This window comes from Lepisosteus platostomus, chromosome 11 (assembly GCF_059453375.1).
Source record: "Lepisosteus platostomus isolate fLepPlt1 chromosome 11, fLepPlt1.hap1, whole genome shotgun sequence".
In the NCBI taxonomy this organism is placed as follows: domain Eukaryota; kingdom Metazoa; phylum Chordata; class Actinopteri; order Semionotiformes; family Lepisosteidae; genus Lepisosteus; species Lepisosteus platostomus.
In genome coordinates, this window is record NC_142621.1 from 4,124,495 (window position 1) to 4,142,377 (window position 17,883).

The 17,883-nt window shown below is 40.5% G+C and overlaps 1 protein-coding gene across 1 annotated transcript in view; it reads right to left on the minus strand.

The window, feature by feature from the left end:
* st6galnac3 (ST6 (alpha-N-acetyl-neuraminyl-2,3-beta-galactosyl-1,3)-N-acetylgalactosaminide alpha-2,6-sialyltransferase 3) overlaps nt 1-17,883 on the minus strand; it is a 99,588-nt gene that overhangs the window by 45,587 nt on the left and 36,118 nt on the right. The window contains exon 2 of the mRNA XM_088597970.1: nt 14,909-15,103. Coding sequence (XP_088454096.1) covers nt 14,909-15,103 — 195 coding nt within the window. The remainder of the gene's footprint in view (nt 1-14,908; nt 15,104-17,883) is intronic.

Sequence of the window (17,883 nt, forward strand, 5' to 3'; positions counted from 1 at the left end):
ACCTGATTACTCTGTCTGCAGCTGCAGAGAGATAAGCTATTGTTTGCACGAACCTGTGCATGTAACTGTCTTTCTAATTTCCAGCCAGAGAGGAAAAAAAGGGGACCTGATAAATTTGTCTATTAAAATTAGAGAGCCTGTTGGAGCAAAGGCATATTAAGGTACCTGGACAATCAGGGATCAAAATCTTTAACTGTCAAAAAAGTATATACAGTAAATACAAAATCTGTAATCACAGTTTAATCCTTCAAACCAAGAAATGCCATTCTGGAGTACGCAAAGGATGCTCAGACCGTGGAGCTTCTGTGACCACTGAGCAATGCCGAAAAATGTATCTTCCCAGTATCGTCCTCTTCCAGGCGATACCAACGCTCCTCAAAAAGCCAAATAGCGGCTGTTTGTATCATCCAGTCAACACATCAGTCAACGTCTACTGTCAGTTTCTCGTTGTTTCATAGATATGCATGATGTTCTGATTTTCAGCAGTGTGTTTGAGGAAGACGTGGCCAGTTGAGGTTTGGAAAGTGCTTTTGCGACATTCCCCTGCGCTGTGCCTTGCTGAGCCCTTGCCAGGGAGCCTGGAGGAAGGAGGCTGTGCGGTTTGGCTGTCTCCTCCTTTAGCAGTGCTCTGTTCTTTCGTCCACCCCTTCATTATCGCAAGGCTGTACGTGTTGGTCAGCCATCACAGCCCATTTACAGCGAATCACACATCGCGCAGGATAAATATACAGCAGCCAGTATCTTCAGGAGCGTCAACGCGGTTACCCCCAGGTTGGCCAGCTCTGCTTTGCTTGTCAGTTCAAAATCAAGCTGAACTACAAGAATAAGCACATCTGATCCCCTGCTGACATCGTTGATATCATGAGCCTCGTACGTATGAAATTGACCATTCTGGCAATCCTAAAATAATGTCTTGAGTTGAAATGAAAATAAGGTGGGTTTTTTTTACCCCTTTAATTTGAGACTTTTTCCTGTATACTTACATGTACAGTGTAAGAGTAAAAAAGGAGCAGATTGTACGATTTAAATTGCCTAGCCCTGATAAGTATCACATTGATAAATGAATATGGGAATAGGAGAATCTTGTGGATAAGCCCAGTGCTGCTGTGGGTCTCTAACTGGGCCACTCAAGCATTCAAAGCACGTGAGTGAGCTTATCATAAACTCATACAGTAAAACTCCATATACCACACTGCACTGGAATCTGGCAGAGATAATGCTATCTAATGGGCATAACAACCAGCGTGACTTCAGTCTGAGTCGTGCTCAGTTCCAAGAAGGGGAATGCATCTGCCTTCCAGCTGAACAGAACTAAATAACATGAAAAATGTTTCGAGCCCAAGGAGATTAATAAGAAATTTCAGGAAAGCCTTATCGTTGGGGAACGGAACAGTTTTCCTGGGGTGTGGAATGTGTTTATTTCCCCACACATTAATATGTAAACCTTACACCCCACAGCTCAGAATCTGGAGGCGATGCATGTGACCTTGAGTCAATGTCTTTACAAGATACAGCTCTAAGCCGTCTTGCACCAAAGAGTGAACTGCTATACAGTGACGCTTCTTGTGTTTATCCAGAGCTTAAGCTGGAATAACACATTCCACAAAGATACAACTGCTCACGCAGTGACTTCTCGAGTAGCTTTAGAAAAAATGCAGCGCGACAAACAGGCAGAGCGAATCGTGCCAGCATCCAGACAATATGAAATTATCTAATACTCAATCATTGGGAGGTAAGCATATTTAGTCTCTAAATAAAAATGCAATTTTCCTCTGCGCTTTTAAAGTGAGACTCGTTAGGTTTAATAAGGCTGATCGTTGTGCAGCACATTTTTCACAAACTATTTCCTAAAGCACACCCTTAAGAACACGTTTGAGTCCAGAGTGCTCAGATCCCACCCCACACTTCTCCACATTGCTCCGACCCTCCAGTTCTCCGTGAACTTTAAAGAGGGCTGGCACCTTTGATGTGCTGTCTATAGTTAAGGAAAAGTAGTTTTTCCTGTGCGAATATCACAAGCAATCATCTTCTTTTTTTCCCCGACTCTCGGGGCTGTCAGGAACCATCACCAGCAGTAATTTAAACCTGGTGATTTCAAAAGATTCACTGTTGTTCAATTTATTCCATGTCATTTCATAGCTGACAAGCTCTGAGACAGACCTTAAACAGTACGACGAGAGCTGCGCGCGCCCAAGTACACGGTTTGAGGGAATACAGATCAGACCCCTTGGGTCTCCAGGACTCTGTCCAGGCTTTTGGCTGGTATAGTAGAAATATTAAAGCTTTCACTTTTTATTAGAAGATATTCAAAAAAAATCAGCACATTCCATGTATATGCTTTGATTCAAACACAATCAGCACATTCCATGTACATGCTTTGATTCAAACACAATCAGCACATTCCATGTACATGCTTTGATTCAAACACAATCAGCACATTCCATGTACATGCTTTGATTCAAACACAATCAGCACATTCCATGTACATGCTTTGATTCAAACACAATCAGCACATTCCATGTACATGCTTTGATTCAAACACAATCAGCACATTCCATGTACATGCTTTCCCCAGTTGTTTCTGTAAGTACATTTCACAAGGACACTAGGCAAGTTCTTTATGAAAATAAACCAAAGCAACAAAAACTCATTGTATGTTTAGGTTACTGTACCTGCATTCTGTTTATGTCATATATAAATGTTTTCAATATATGTTTATCTTAAAGAGTGATATTCCCGTTGTTATATCAGTTCTTTCATATTTTGTCATACTGTACCTGCGGATGTGACCGAATTTTGACAGTGATTTAGGATATCAAAGCAAATTTGTATTTACTTACACTTTTAACAGATCTGTGATGGAACACAAGCAGCCAAGATTCAGGGCTGCCCGTTTACACAGACTTTAAAATACATAACCAAAGGTCAACAGCAAGGAGCATGGTTATAGAGGGGAAGAGTGAGTCTTTTCGCTACAGTTCAACAGTATCTACTATATTCTGTGCTGCTGTCACTGAAGAGCAACATGCAAGTTTTCAGCACTTAGGCTAGTCTTTGTGAAGCTTGGAATCTCAAGACAGCCAGGAGACTGATGCACTTCTGCACTCTGCCATTACTCACTGTCAAGAGCCCAATGCATAATTCTGTCTTCAGTGGTGCTCAGTGAAGACAGATTTTGAGTCCCTTCTGTTACAGTCAGTTCACGCATTAGAAGTGACACAGTTCATCTCCATGGTGCAGCGCTGCTTATCTCTTCACCTTTGCTTTCTTTGAGGTTTGTGTGTGCGCTGACTGAAAGTTTAGGAGTCGGACGTCAATGACTTAAGACCCCCCCCTCACGTCTCTTCCTTTGTCTCAGTGTCCTTCTTCTCTCACTATCACTCTGTTCCCTTTTCACTGGCTCTTCAATAACCCAGAAGAGTTTAAGAGGCTACAAGTGCTGCACTCTTTTTATCAGTGGAACAGCTTGGCTGTGACAGGAAAAGCTTACTGCGAAGGTAGCAAAGTTAATGTCTTTAAAGTGCCCAGTACACAAAAAAAGTGTGGCTTTCACTTTCTGTTTTTATAGAATTTATGGAATATAGAGTTAAACAGCAACAAAGTATACATTTCGAATCACATTCACATGGACGAACTCCTTCATACTGTACTTCAAGACTATGATTTGCTTAAAAGTTGATTTAGCAAAGAGAATTGAGGGGAATAATAACTTTCAACATTTGAGAATTAAAATGTAATAAAAAAGTATTAAAGGAATATTAAATGAATAGCCTGCATGATCCTGTATTGGATGCAGCAGTTACAAAATTGATGAATGGATGAATGAATATCATACAGTAGCTGGAATAATTCTGTATTTCAAAATGCACACAGTACTGTAAATGTATTCTTCTAATGTTTTTAAGCCATCTGAGCTTTACAGAGTGTCTAGTCCAGGGGAGAGAAATCATGGTCTTTGAGGGACACTCTGTCTTTCATTCCCCCACAGCTCTTAACGAGCTCAATCAGCTCATTACTGACTTAATGGGACCAATTTAACAATTTCTCCCAGCTCTTCAGGAGCTGCTACTTTAAAAAAAACTGACAGACACACCAGTCCTCCAGGACCAGGACTGGACACTCCTCTTTTTCAAGGATGTTAGGAGACTGAACACTGAAGCAAAACACTTAAGTATCACATCATCATGGGGAATGTCAAAGAATTGCCTGAAGATTTCAGGAAAAAGATTATTGACCTCAACAACTCTAGTGAGGGCTATTAAAAAATCCATAAGACATCGACTGTGGTGTCCATCATCCAAGACATTCAAGGCTAATGGGCTTATGAGAAACCCTACAAGAAAGGGGACATTTGATCGTTTTACTGAAATGTGCAGTGAGAATCATGGTTTAGATGAATAACTCTCTCCCAAGGGCAACAATTCAAAAACCTCTGGCAGCTACAATGAGATACAATACACTGTCTCCAAGACTGCTATGGAAAGCGGACTTCATGAATCTGGGATCTGTGGCAGAGCATGTTGGCAACATAAAAATGACAGGAATTTACCAAACAGCATCCGATTATATCCGAAGTCAAACGGGAATGAGCTGGATGAAACACCAAGAGAATTCAAGGACAACAGTAGTTCAAATCCTAGTTAGACAAAGACTGATCGTTTTTATCAGAAACTGGTGCCTTCTGTGGAGAAGTTCAAAGTTGGTCACAGAAAGGATTTTACAATGGCAAAGGCCTGTATCAACCTGAAATGACCGAAAGCTTAAGAGAGCGTAGAAAAATGTTCTTGATTGGGCGTCACAGATTGTAGCACAGGGCTGTCGAACCCTGGCTCTGGGGGGTCGAACAGTGTGTCTGCAAGCTTTTCAGGACTCTAAAGCAGGACCAACCCAAAGAGCTGGGAGCAGCTCTCACAGTCACAGAGACAAAGAGCTGTAAAACGTGCAATTAACGCCAATTAACAAAGAAAGAATACTGTATCTCACACCATACTTCAGGACTATGATTTCCTTAAAAGTTGATTTAGCAAAGAGAATCGAGGGGAATCATATTTTTCAACATTTGAGAATTAAAACGTCATAAAAAATATTACAGAGAAAGAATAAGCACAGCAAACTGACCCAGTAAACCGATACACTGTAACTAAACATAATGTATTTAGAAGGGCACAGTGGCACAGTGGATGGAATCGATGCTCTGCAGCGCTCGAGCCCTGGGTTCAATTTCGGACCTGGGGTGCTCTCTGTGTGGAGTTTGTGTGTTCTCCCCGTTCAGCAGGGGTTTCTGTCAGCCCTCTACATCTAGAGGGTGCTCCTACTCTGTCCTGTTTCCAATTTTCCCTGTGTTTTTCTTGTCCTTCTGGTGTGTCTTTGACACCTTAGTAGTGTAACTGGCTTCTGAAAGTTTGGCCGTGGTCAGAAGTGTGTCGGTGTCTGTGTGCGTGCCCAGCGATGGACTGGTGTCCCATCCAGGGTGTTCCTTGCCTCGTGCGTGCTGTTGGCCAGGACTGGCTCTGGCTTCCCTGCGACCCCGTATTGGATAAGTTGGCTAGAAAATGGATGGATAATGTATTGAAATAAAACTAATTTCACTGTCTAACTAAATTACAGACATTTCACATTTTCCTGTAGTTATAAAATAGGTTTCCAAACTTTTAAACAATAACACACCATGCAGTAAATGGAATAATTATTAATGACTCGAGTATGGAACTTAACCTTCCGCTTCATTAAAATGTTTAATAGGTTACTTGTATTCATTTAAATGGGTTTAGCTTGAAAGCACATAAATGTAGACCCGAGGGAATTCAGTCCCCATAGGTACCTTGTTTGGAGATTCATGCTTGAGCGAAGTAAATGTATTTTGAAATGTAAAGTATTGCGCTATATTTGAAATCGCACTGCTATCTCTTCTTCAAAATAGTGACACTGATTTTTATTGGGATCACTCCATTGACTGTGAGACTGTGGTTTTCAATTATTTTTTTTGTGAAACTATGTGTTCTGAATATGTTATGTCTCTCCAACATTAAATAAATGAAACATCGGAAATCAATTTTCCCATCCATGATTTTCATTCCCCTTTCCCACCCGAATTGCGGGATCCTGTAAGTGTAGCTCTAGCCTGAAGGACCCGGAATCTGTGTTCTGTTAGAAGGTCTGGCTTGCAGAGACCTTTCACAGCTGATCAGTTTGTTCTTTCATTCCTTTGTTAGTTCCTTCGTTCATTTCGGCTTGCATTCCTTCCCTCTTTTTGTCCATCCACACATTTTCTAAGTGCTTTATGCAACTCAGGGTTTGTAGGAGAGCTGGAGCCTATCCCAGCAAGCACAGGGCGCAAGGTGGGATACACTCTGGATGGGACACCAGTCCATCGCAGGGCGCACACAGACACAGACACTCAAACCAGGGCCAGTTTTCCCTGTAGCCAATGAATCTACCAGCAAGACTTTGGACTGTGGAAGGAAACCAGAGAACTGGGGGGAGGAGAATGTACAAACTCCACAGAGAACAGAACCCAGAGCCTCAGGGCTAACTAGTGTGCCACCATACCATCCAGTGATATAACAATACCAATGAAAAGATTTATTCTGACAGGTGGCGAAAGTGAATTGCAATGTTGATCGCTCTTCCTGTTGCTGATAATCCCTGTTCCATACTATGGTGCTTAATTTTTTGTGAATTATAATAATCGTAAAAAACACCTTGTGCTCTATCAAAAATCATAAATATGTTTTCACTATAAAAATACAGAATGTATGAGCTGTAAAAGTTATTTTTAATCAAGGTTAACCAGTAGTGTGAAAGATATTTCTCTCTCCCTCATTATTTAGAAATATTTATTTTGACAACTATAAAAAAACAGGTAGGCCTACATTAAATAAACAAGACTTTCTCTATTTTACTAGTAGACTGTAAAATTGAAATACTAGATGGAACTGAGGCACGTTTGTCAATAAACTCACTCTGACCAACTAGATAGAGGTGTTGATGTCTCTCTGTGAAAAGCTGATAGCTACTGTAGCTTCACAGATTGCAGTTGTAAAAATCCCAAACTCTTTAATATTCCAAGTAGCTGGGTCCTGATGCTTGTCCACCATAAAGAAATCAACGCATGCACAATACAGAAGCTGTGTCAAGTCAGTTGATTCTGTTTGTAAGCCAAGCTTGATGTGTTTTCTTAAACACTTAATATGGGATAAATGATCTTAATATTCTAAAATTTTTAAGCAAAGCAATACATCAAACAGACATGGTAGTTGATCACGTTCAACAAAGACCTTGAAAGACTGCATAACACAACCATTATTTACAGACTTAAAAAAACAATTATATTCTATCTAATTAATAAAATTACTTCTGACATGCAATGCATCATTCCAAGGCTATTTTCCACTTGCTTCACTATTACAAATAAGGAAGATATGGTAAACAAGCATTAGGACAAAACCAGACTGCTCAGCTTTGCAAGTGATGCAGTGCTGAAAGAGATGCTAATGTAATCACAAAGACCTGTGACAGAAGACTTTGGGCAGACGAAACCCATTCGTTATTCCTGCTCTTAACCTAATTTACTAGAACATCCATAGGGATTAAAGGGAAAGTGATTTATTATCGAAGCAAATTTGAGAGCTGCTCCTTTTTCTCAGCAGAGCACCGGAAATCTGAAGCGCACATTTGACTGCTTCCCATACTGAGATGCTGAAGAGCCCGGCAGAGAAGAATGGACAAACCCCACCACAACTGGACCCCAAAGGGAAAGAAAGCTACTGTACGTGTCCCTTCCCACTCCTTTTCTTTTTATCTGAACTGCAGAACACACTTTATCTGCTATGAGTAATGACACACTCCGTACGTCAATTAAGGTAATACAATTCCAAGTTTCTCGCTCTTACTTTGGTGTGCCCTCCTCCTCCAGCCACAGTAACACAGCACCTGCTTTTGAGACTTGTGGAGCTCTGCTTATACATCATGCATGAACATAATTGCCAGCAAGTAGTTTAAGATCTTTCAGAAACACGGTCGTGTTTGTTCTTTACTTGATCGCCCTCAAAGTGCGGCGCTAAGCAGGTGGGAGCCTGGTCAGAACCTGGATGGGAGACCTCCTGGGAAAAACTAAGGTTGCTGCTAGAAGAGGTGTTAGTGGGGCCCGCAGTCCATGTGGGTCCTAATGCCCTAGTATAGTGACGGGGACACTATACTGTAAACAGGTGCCGTCCTTCGGATGAGACGTAAAATCGAGGTCCTGACTCTCTGTGGTCATTAAAAATCCCAGGCCGTTTCTCAATTAGGGGTGTAACCCCGGTGTCCTGGCCAAATTTCCCATTGGCCTTCACCAATCATGGCCTCCTAATAATCCCCATCTATGAATTGGCTTCATTACTCTGCTCTCCTCCCCACTGAGAGCTGATGTGTGGGGAGCGTTCTGGTGCACTATGGCTGCCGTCCCATCATCCAGGTGGGGCTGCACATTGGTGCTGGTGGAGGGGATCCCCATTACCTGTAAAGCGCTTTGAGTGGAGTGTCCAGAAAAGCGCTATATAAGTGTAAGCAATTATTATTATTATTGCAGCTGCAAATACAGTACATCACTAAACCGAATACTGTATTTAAATGATAGAAAGACATCCTATGGTATCGGAAAGACAATTATTAAATTTAAGTATTAAATTAATTAAACACAAGAGGTTTCATTGTTCCGGGCTACTAAAACAGTAGTCAATTAAAAATGTCAGACTCCATCATTAACATTTTATCAAAACGTCAACAGCCACAAACATCTCAAAGTGTTCTATGTGAATGGTAAAAACAACTGTCTCCTTTCATTAGCAAAATAGTTACAGAATCTGTCGGCAATTGCTTTTTGAGGGCAGGATAAGATATTTGACATTGTAGCAATGAATGAAGTTTTCATACAAATGGTACATTCTCAGAAACTGCTCCACGGCATTATAGAAAACATTCATCAATTACAAATATGGTTTGTGGATCTTTCTTCATTGACCCTATACACTTTAATTACATCGAGGCACCAGTCAGGATATGAAGACTGATGTACTGTATATCAAATGAAGTTGTTTTGTCTTCACAGCTCAATATAATCTGCGAGACAATCCCCAAAGCTCTATCTAATACTTTCCATCTCTCAACCCAAGGGACAACACTGACAACCAGCTTCAAGCCATTTTCCTCCAGTCCATTAAAACATCTCTTCTACATGCATCACACCTTGTTCCAGTATCATTACTGTATACCCAGAGACTCCCTAAGGCTTTTTGCCACAGTCCAGGTGGATTTATATGTGAAATAGTCAGCAGCAAGCAAGATAAAAACTTGCGTAGAACAGGGTGAGAGCAGAAGAGCTACAGTACTGCTCCCCTATCAAAAAATACTTTCTTTCTAAGGAGGAAATGACAGAAACAGCAGTTCAAGCACACAAACAGGCAGCAGATGTTTTCCCATGGTTTGGTGTTATGAAAGATAAATGGCAGAGCAGAAACAAATAATTCCTTGCAACGCCAGCTGACTGAAGTCATTGTTACAGCTTTCTAATAATTAGAATTACATGTCAAGTCTCAAAAACTGCTTATTTAAAAGCAATAAGCTCTTTAGGATCTGGTCTGGTTGCCTGGCCTAAAGTCCCTGATGCAAGGAGAAATTGAGCATCACAACAGATTAATCCATGTTTAACATTTTACAAGCCATAAAGCACATAATGCATAAGATCCCAGTTGCTACAAGTTGAATTGCTCTCAGGAGCGTCACGAATTACACGATGCCCACTTGTGTGACACCATCAGTACACAACTCAAAGCTTTCGAGACTTGGACAACAACAAAACAAATCGAATTGACAAGAAGCAATTTAAGAGCCTGAGATTGCTGTCCATGTTTCCACAAAAATACAAATTGTTTCCTCTATACATGCATCCCAGTCAGCAATTCAATCTGCATCTTATGTGTAGTTAGAAATCTCCAAGATGCTTTGTTGTAGAAATTGCAGTCTGCGCCCTACTCTTTTAAAAACAGGATGTGAAATCAGCAAATGTACTCATACATATATATAGCACATGCATAAATATGCATCAATCAACTCAAAGAATGAAAAGCAGAAATGCACAAGATACTAAGAAGGCTGAAGAGAAACTGGTCCCTTCACTTCAGAGATCAAATTTACTCTGACAAAGCAGAACAAACGTTATGAATCCACTGAATTCTGAACTGATTAAAACAAGGTAGGAACTGATATTAAATCCATATGAGCTCAGAGGGTGTCTGTGGTACCAACAAATGCCCAGTCACAATTTGCATTGAAGCCTGGAGCAGTGTGCAAAATACACACTCCATGGTTTATTACATAGGCAAAATCTGAAAGAATGACATGGATCAGGGGTGAAGCTAATGTCTGATCATATTGGCTTGATGGTTTTTCAAAGACCCTTAGGGTCTCTTTCCAAGGTCTGGGTACAGAGCTCCTTCAGACGTGAAAGAAAATGTTAATGAATGGGTTCCTATAAATGCATGACTTTCCTCTTCGCTGGGGGCCAGGAATTACTTCACTACCCTTGCAATTATTCACTGTGGGTTCATCAACAACTGCTAATGTAAAGGTTGTTGTCTCATCAGTTTGGTTTGCTTTGCATTACTGCTGCCTTGGAACAAACTGTGACGGTTTCTCGGGGTGACAAGCTCAGTTCTTGGTAGAAATGGAATTTCAAGCCCGGTAAGTGGGTCTCTCCTACTTGCTTGTGCTCACTGCCAATTAGAATGAAGTAACCTTTTCAGAGGCCACCTGTCACATGTTTACCTTCTCAAGATAGCAGACCACACAAGAATACCTTTGGGACAGGAGAAACAAAAGTCAAAATATTGTACAAGAGCAGAAAGGTCAGGGGGATCCCTTTATGATTTGATGACTATTGCACTGTAAATATACACATCCCTGACTGTAATTTGCATACTGATCACTGCAGGACCTATTCCTGGTTTCTACTGTATTACAATTAATGTATATATCATACTGCCATGGCCAGTCAATTAAACATATTAACTGAATATGTAGCTTTTAAAAGACTCAACTAAGCAAAACCCCTGAATTAAACTCTTTCAGGTGTACACACTAACCAGGAAAACAGGCTCTGAAGAACAGAGCTGGCGTTCAGGTTCCAAATGTTTAAACATACAGTAGTCCAGCTGGATCACATACAGTAATTGCACAGTTCATAATATTGCACCTGATCGCTGCCTTTGTGAAAAGACAGACAGTTTTGTCCTGTAGTTGCACTGGTTCGATACCTGTGCAACAACAGTTCAGTTCTCCCAAGTCTTATGCTTTGAGATTTCTTTTCTAACTATTGCAAGTATAAGCACAGTGAATTTAGCATTATGTAAATGACACACCACTTTCCCCAGCTTTTATAATGCACTGAATTTAATGTTTGGCTGAATAGGCTTACAATTATGAAGAGCCCTCTACAGATGATTTAACTTTTGATTTATTTGTACTGTTCTCAATCAGTCTGCATAATTGGCAATTTAATGTAATTTAATAAAATCGACCTTTCTGTGATTTCAGTAAACATGGTATATTACTATGTTTAATGTAGTGGACAGACTATTCAACATGCAAAGCATCAGGGTGTTTTAAATGTTTAAAAGGTTCTACTTTATCATAATTGTTAGGAATATATATCTGGGTGAAAAGGAAAAAAACAGCTCAAATGAAAATATTAAAATATTTCATATTTATTTGCCCTAGTAACAGTGACATTTTAATTTTTGTTCAAGAATCTTCTAAGAAGCACAGCGCAGGCAGTGTGTCAACATCTATTTAGTATATCAATTTCTGTCAATAAGAAATACATCCAAAAGGTAAAACCTTGTAATTCCGTGGGGTATGAAATCAGAGCCTCAAATACATAAATAAAAAACATCTTTGGCTCTGATTATTTTTCAGTTTCTTTTCAGAAATCTCCAAAGGTCAAAAGGCTGAGGTCTTTGAAGACAACAACAATTCATGCATCACCTTTTTTTTTAAAAAAAAAGATTCATGCATTTCTTTTGAACTTGATTAGCACCTTAGAGGAAAGAAGCTTGGAGTGAAGTGTAGTTCTATGACATGCTTAATGGATAAGTATGATAAAAGCTGTTGTGCAGGATACATGGGGGAAAAAAATCAAGCAGCCGAATTGCACATCAGCTTGAAAAATGTTCCTGAATATGGAGCATGAGCTCTGGAGCTCATGAAGAAGAAAGCAAAGTGACAGCTGCAGAATAGGAGTGACGCGTAAGGCAGAGGAGTGACAACGGACAAACAAGAAAACTGACAGCCTTTTCCCCCAGGGGACAAACCGAGCACGAGAGAGTGGACGAGCTCTGGGGTAAACTGATAAGCTCTGGAAGTCGTTCAAGGAAACGGTGTGGATAGGATCAGCCGCAGTTTGGTGCGACAATTAAAAGAAGCAACAAATTATGTCGCACGGCGGTCTTCTGATAACTCGGTCAGCTGTACAAGATAGTGGCCAAAAGATAAAACTGACAGAGGAAGAATTACATTAACTATAAAAAGAGGCTCACACCTCCATCTCTGAAAAAACATTAATGACACGCGTGCCCCCCTCTCCCTGCTGAAATCTCAACTGCTGAGGCTGGAGGTGAATTGCAAACTGTGTGGCCTGTTTGTGGGTTTTTTCAGGACTACTTACTGGAGGGTAAAAAAAGACCTGTCAGTGCCCGAGTCTACTGCAGAGTGTGCAAGGAAACAAAGTGAACAGGCCTTCAGCTGAACCGCTATCTGTAGTCACACTGGGAGACACTGAAAAACGCTGCCTTCCTGCACTGTTTTACTCTCTGTTTCTCTCAACACCTGTTCCTTCTGCAATTCGTCAGGACAGATGCTTACATTTGGGTACAACTGAGCAATCAAAATGCCTGCTGAGTTTTAGCACCACCTTGTTTTGTGCCCTGATGAAAACAAAATATAAAACACTCCATCTTGACAAGGATGCCTGCTGGCATTCGTAAACCACATACCAGCTCAAGACATTTCATTTGGGCTATTTTTTAGCCTGTAGAGAAGCTTGCAGTGGTTTTTGTTTCTCCCCAATGTGCTGCTGTTGACATACTGTACATCAGAAAAAAAAAATTAAATAAAAGCAGGTGTTGCTATTTGTGATGATGTGTTCTCAGATTCTTAGACAACAAGCAGTAATTTGTTCACACTGGAAAAGTTATTGCAGAAAATGATGAACGCAGCACGTCTATTTTTAATATCACGAAAACCAAAGAGCTAGCAGTGTTGAAAGTCTATCTAGCAAGGAGAAGAAGAAACCAATCACTTAAACTTGAGTCCACATCGTCACGTTACCCATCCACCAACTAACAGATGAAGTACTGGAGTTGACCTCATCATAATATCAACTATGAGCAGGTTGCCATTTATCACTTTACTGTATTTAGGACATCCAGACAAGAAACAATCGTCGCAAAAATCAATAACCTGCAGCTGTTTTCATGCTTTATTTGGAATAATAAAGCTAAAGCAAGATGTGGGAGCAGTATATTTTCACACAAATCAATGGAAGTGTTTCTACCAGATTTACTGGCTTGTTAACAGATAAATTCCTACAGAACCTGCTCCCTCTTCACACAGGCATTGCCATCTGCTCTATTTATATGCTCCGACACATTCGTTCCAACTGCCATCAAATTAATAAACGAATAAACGACTTTTTAAAATTATTCCATGTATTAAAGTGCCAGTTTAGAAGGTCATATTTAGTAAATAGCCTGTTAGTCCTGTGTCAATTCTTTGAAGATTACTGCACGCTATTACCTGTCCCTGACCAACTCATCAATCACTTAAACACACATTTCTGCCCTTTATGTCATAGATCTATTGACTTTAAAGCAGCAATGAATTTAGCCAACTAGAATATTAATGATGTGCAACAAACACATCAGACCCTTATCCGGGAAATAAAAACGAATCGTTCTGTCACATTCAGGGTGAAAACCAAGCGGTTCCGATTTTTAGCACATGGTCACATCCGGAGGAGGTTGTGGGTTAGAACTGGGTTTGGACGGTATGCTGGGCTGAAGCTAGAGACTCCCCCGCAGCTCCTAGAGCAGACGAAACAAAAGACACAAACTCACTCCTGCAGGTAAGTCTGGCACCTCCCTACAGCACCTGGTGTCTTTGGGAAGAAAAAGTGTGAGCCTCTCACACAGACACCCCTCCAGTTTTCCCAGCAACAACAGGTAATGCTTTCAACGTGTGGCTTACATTGACTTCACAATTATATGGAATTGCATCCTAACCTCACGTTCAATGTTGAATTAAATTAGTTTCAGTTAGTGTCGGAAATAAGGGAATGTAAAAAACATGAAATGACTCCGCTCCTTAACCCTGCATTCCTTTCACATGGATAAATGTGCTCTTCATATAATCAAAGCCAAGCCTTAACACAATCCACTCCCTCTCATACAATAAGTATAAACAAAGCATATTTTTCTTTTAGTGTTGTTATTTCTCTTGTCCTCCAATAAATCTCGTCTTTTGTTAACCGTTAACTGAAATTTGACAGCTTCGTGTTTACGTGCAACGGCAACTCGGTTTTTAATCATTTCTGCCACGTAAAAGGGAGGTGTTTTCACACCGTGGGCACGATAGTGGGAGCAGATACCACTGGCATGTGGTCTTCTGGTGAGTAACACAACTTTTTGAGGAATTTAAAAGGACACTAACAGGAGAGTATATAGTGTTTTTTTCACAGCGCTAGTTTTGAGGTTTATAATGCCCTGCACCTTTGTATAATGAAGTACCATCACTGAAGGAGACCCTCCTCAGAGTGCTGATGGCCCTACGGCTCACACAACCGGACAGGAAGACTTTTCCCAGGACGGGGACTCACCTCTTGCTTGGGGACACTCACGTAGCCTACGTGTGGTTTGAAGGCCTTGGGCTGCAGACGAGAGGAGACCCATCGGCTGCTGAAGGCCTGGCCCAAGACCGGCTGCAGTAAGAAGTAGGGCTTCTCTGCGTAGTTCACCATGGCGACGAAGAGAGACACAGCCACCAGCAAGCTCATGGCAATGACAGACTTCCTCTGAAAGAAACAGAACAGCAGAGGGGCAGGTGGGTGTGACAGCAGGCTGGTATGGCTTGAGGACTGGTGAGGAAGCCAGCAGCTGGAAAATCACCAAATTCCGAACAGGCACCACTTTTTGATTCAAGCAGACCATTAAAACCTTCAAAAGAGGAGTACAGCCCTCCCCAGGAAAAACACAGACTGAAAATGGATGGAGGGGTTGAAACTAAGAGAGGCACGGCTGTGCTAACACAGATTTCAAGGGGAAGATTTCACTTACACAGGTGATAATATGATTATTTTTTCAACTAGGAAAGCTTTGATTTTGCGAAGAATAAAAAAAAACCTTGTATCTAAAATATATAGTATTAATATTATTAAATTGATTCGCTTTATTCAAATGATAAAGTACTGTATAGTTAAAAGTATAATCTCTCAGGTTTTTTGTGTTTTCTGAAGCAAAAGTGGGTTAAAATTTTTAACCAGTCTTTAATTTTAATGTGGTTTAGAACTGCAGGTCTTAAAAAGCAGAGCAATGGATATTTGACATGGATAACACATCATAAAAGCTAACGTACAAAAGAGGAGACGAACAGAGCACAGCAGCCTGTGAAAAAAGAAATCACACATCTGTGAAATGGGAACCTGGCTTTTAGCATAAGAAATCATGTGATAAACTAGCATCATGAAAGTTATGGGTCACTATGTTATCTTAATAGGATCCTTTTCAATTACATTCAAACAGCCGTTTGGTTTAAAATACTATGATCTACTATGTATGTTTTTAATCTGTCACTGACTTTTTATAAAAGACGTTTTTATTCTTCAAGTATAATTCTTTAACAAGCACACCTGTGATGGAAAAAATATCGTTTACCGGAAAGTACAAATTCAAGCCCATTTAGACTCATTTAGACAAACAGACCTGGTAAAACAGGTTTATTGTAAGAGGAGATGCAATATCAGCTTTTTCAAAATGCAGTTTGCTCCTATTGTAAGAAGAGTCCAAGTTACTGTACTGTACATCAGTATGTATAAAGCACTTACAGTAAAAGGGCTTGAACTACAGTATCTGTGAGCACTGTTACTCCAATAATACTGTCTTTAACCACATTTCCTAAATATCAACCTAACTAGGTTTAAGATGTGAAAACTGTGAAGCATCATAAACACCATGACACCATTCTGCATTTAAGTTGACAGTTTTTACAACAATCTGCAATCCAGATCCTGGAGTGCCTTGATCTATTCAATTTGATAGTTTCAGATCTATTCAAATCATTAGTTTCAGAAGATTGGGAACACTTGTAAATTATTGTTCAATGAAGCAAGCAAATACTTCGGTTAAGGCAGTTCTTAACCTTCAGGGCTTAAGAGTTTTTGTTTGAAATGATCTGTAAATTCCTTCATTTAACACATCACATGCAACATTTTTCCATGCCTTTCAAAATTAGTGACTCAACTACTGCCTAAATAGAATCTGCTGGACTGGAGCTCTTCAGAAACTGAGTTGGAGATGCCTAATTTAGGCGGAAATTCCCACTGGAATAAAAATAGCAGGAATTACAAAGTTCACACTGAAGTCCATTGAGACCTGAGATGTTATGCAAAGGATTGTGGGAGTCTTGAACAAGCGACCCAGCCATATTGTTGAAGCCGATGTCCTGGCTTCTTCCAAGAAATGACTGGATGAGATCCTGATATCAATTAACAGCAAACTACCAAACAGGCCAGATGGGCTGAATGACCTCCTCTCGTCAGTTAACTAGTGCTACTGCTGCTGTGGTCAGATCTTTGTTGCTCTGTACTCCTCTACCTATAGGAATACAGTGCAACAAAGTAATTAATTTTGTTGATTACATTTTGGTGGTCCTTTTAGTAGAAGGAGTAGGACTTTGGGGGAGGGAAAGGGGTGTGTTGTTTTGTAATTCATGTTCAGTTTTGTTGTGAAATGTTATAACAGATACAAATTTGCACCCCAAAAAAAGAAAAGAGAGTTTAGTTTACAAAATCAATGTTTTCGAATGATTAGGAACTACTATGAAAGACCTGTGTGATCACGGCCCTTCAAGGAACCCAGAGCTATTGCAAAAGGTAGAGCTCATTTTAATCTACACACTGTTGCACGTTCCTTTAATGTGCTTTATTGTTTTTCTGGGCCTGAGCAAAGTCACCCAGTGCTTGAGTTTAAATCTGGGCTTTCCAGATTGCACAGATCTGACAGGAGTAACTGGGTCATACAGCACTCAGCACCAGAGTGACCCAGTACCTGCCAGCTAAGCAGAAGTAATGAGTGGGGAGTCACAACAGATATGCATCCCACAGTCAAATGCTTCTTTCGTTCCTGGTTCCACAGCATTGTGAAATTCTTAACATTGATGGTGTACAATAAAGTAAATCCACAATTACCAAAAATGTATTCTGGATGTTCAACCTCTCCATTCTGAGAACCTTAGGCGCTGGTTTTGGTACATCTATATCTTATTCACTTTTAACCCCCTCCCCCCCCAATTAAAGAACAAAACCCAAATACAGTTTCCAAAGGATCAACCACAATTAAATTTAAAGCTTAAAGTTTGTGAAACACACCAGAAGACTTTCAGACGTAAGCACTCCGGCACCTCTCTCACAGACCTTGCTTTCTTCTGCATCCAGAGGCGAACAGGTGCCTCATCTAATGTCAGCTCTTCTGCTAAAGCCCAAGCCTGTTCTGCGGAACTTCGACGCTTCTTTTCTTTTACTCCTTCTGAGGGCCGTGAAATCACGTGAGCGACACGCAGTCTCCTGAACCGTGCAGG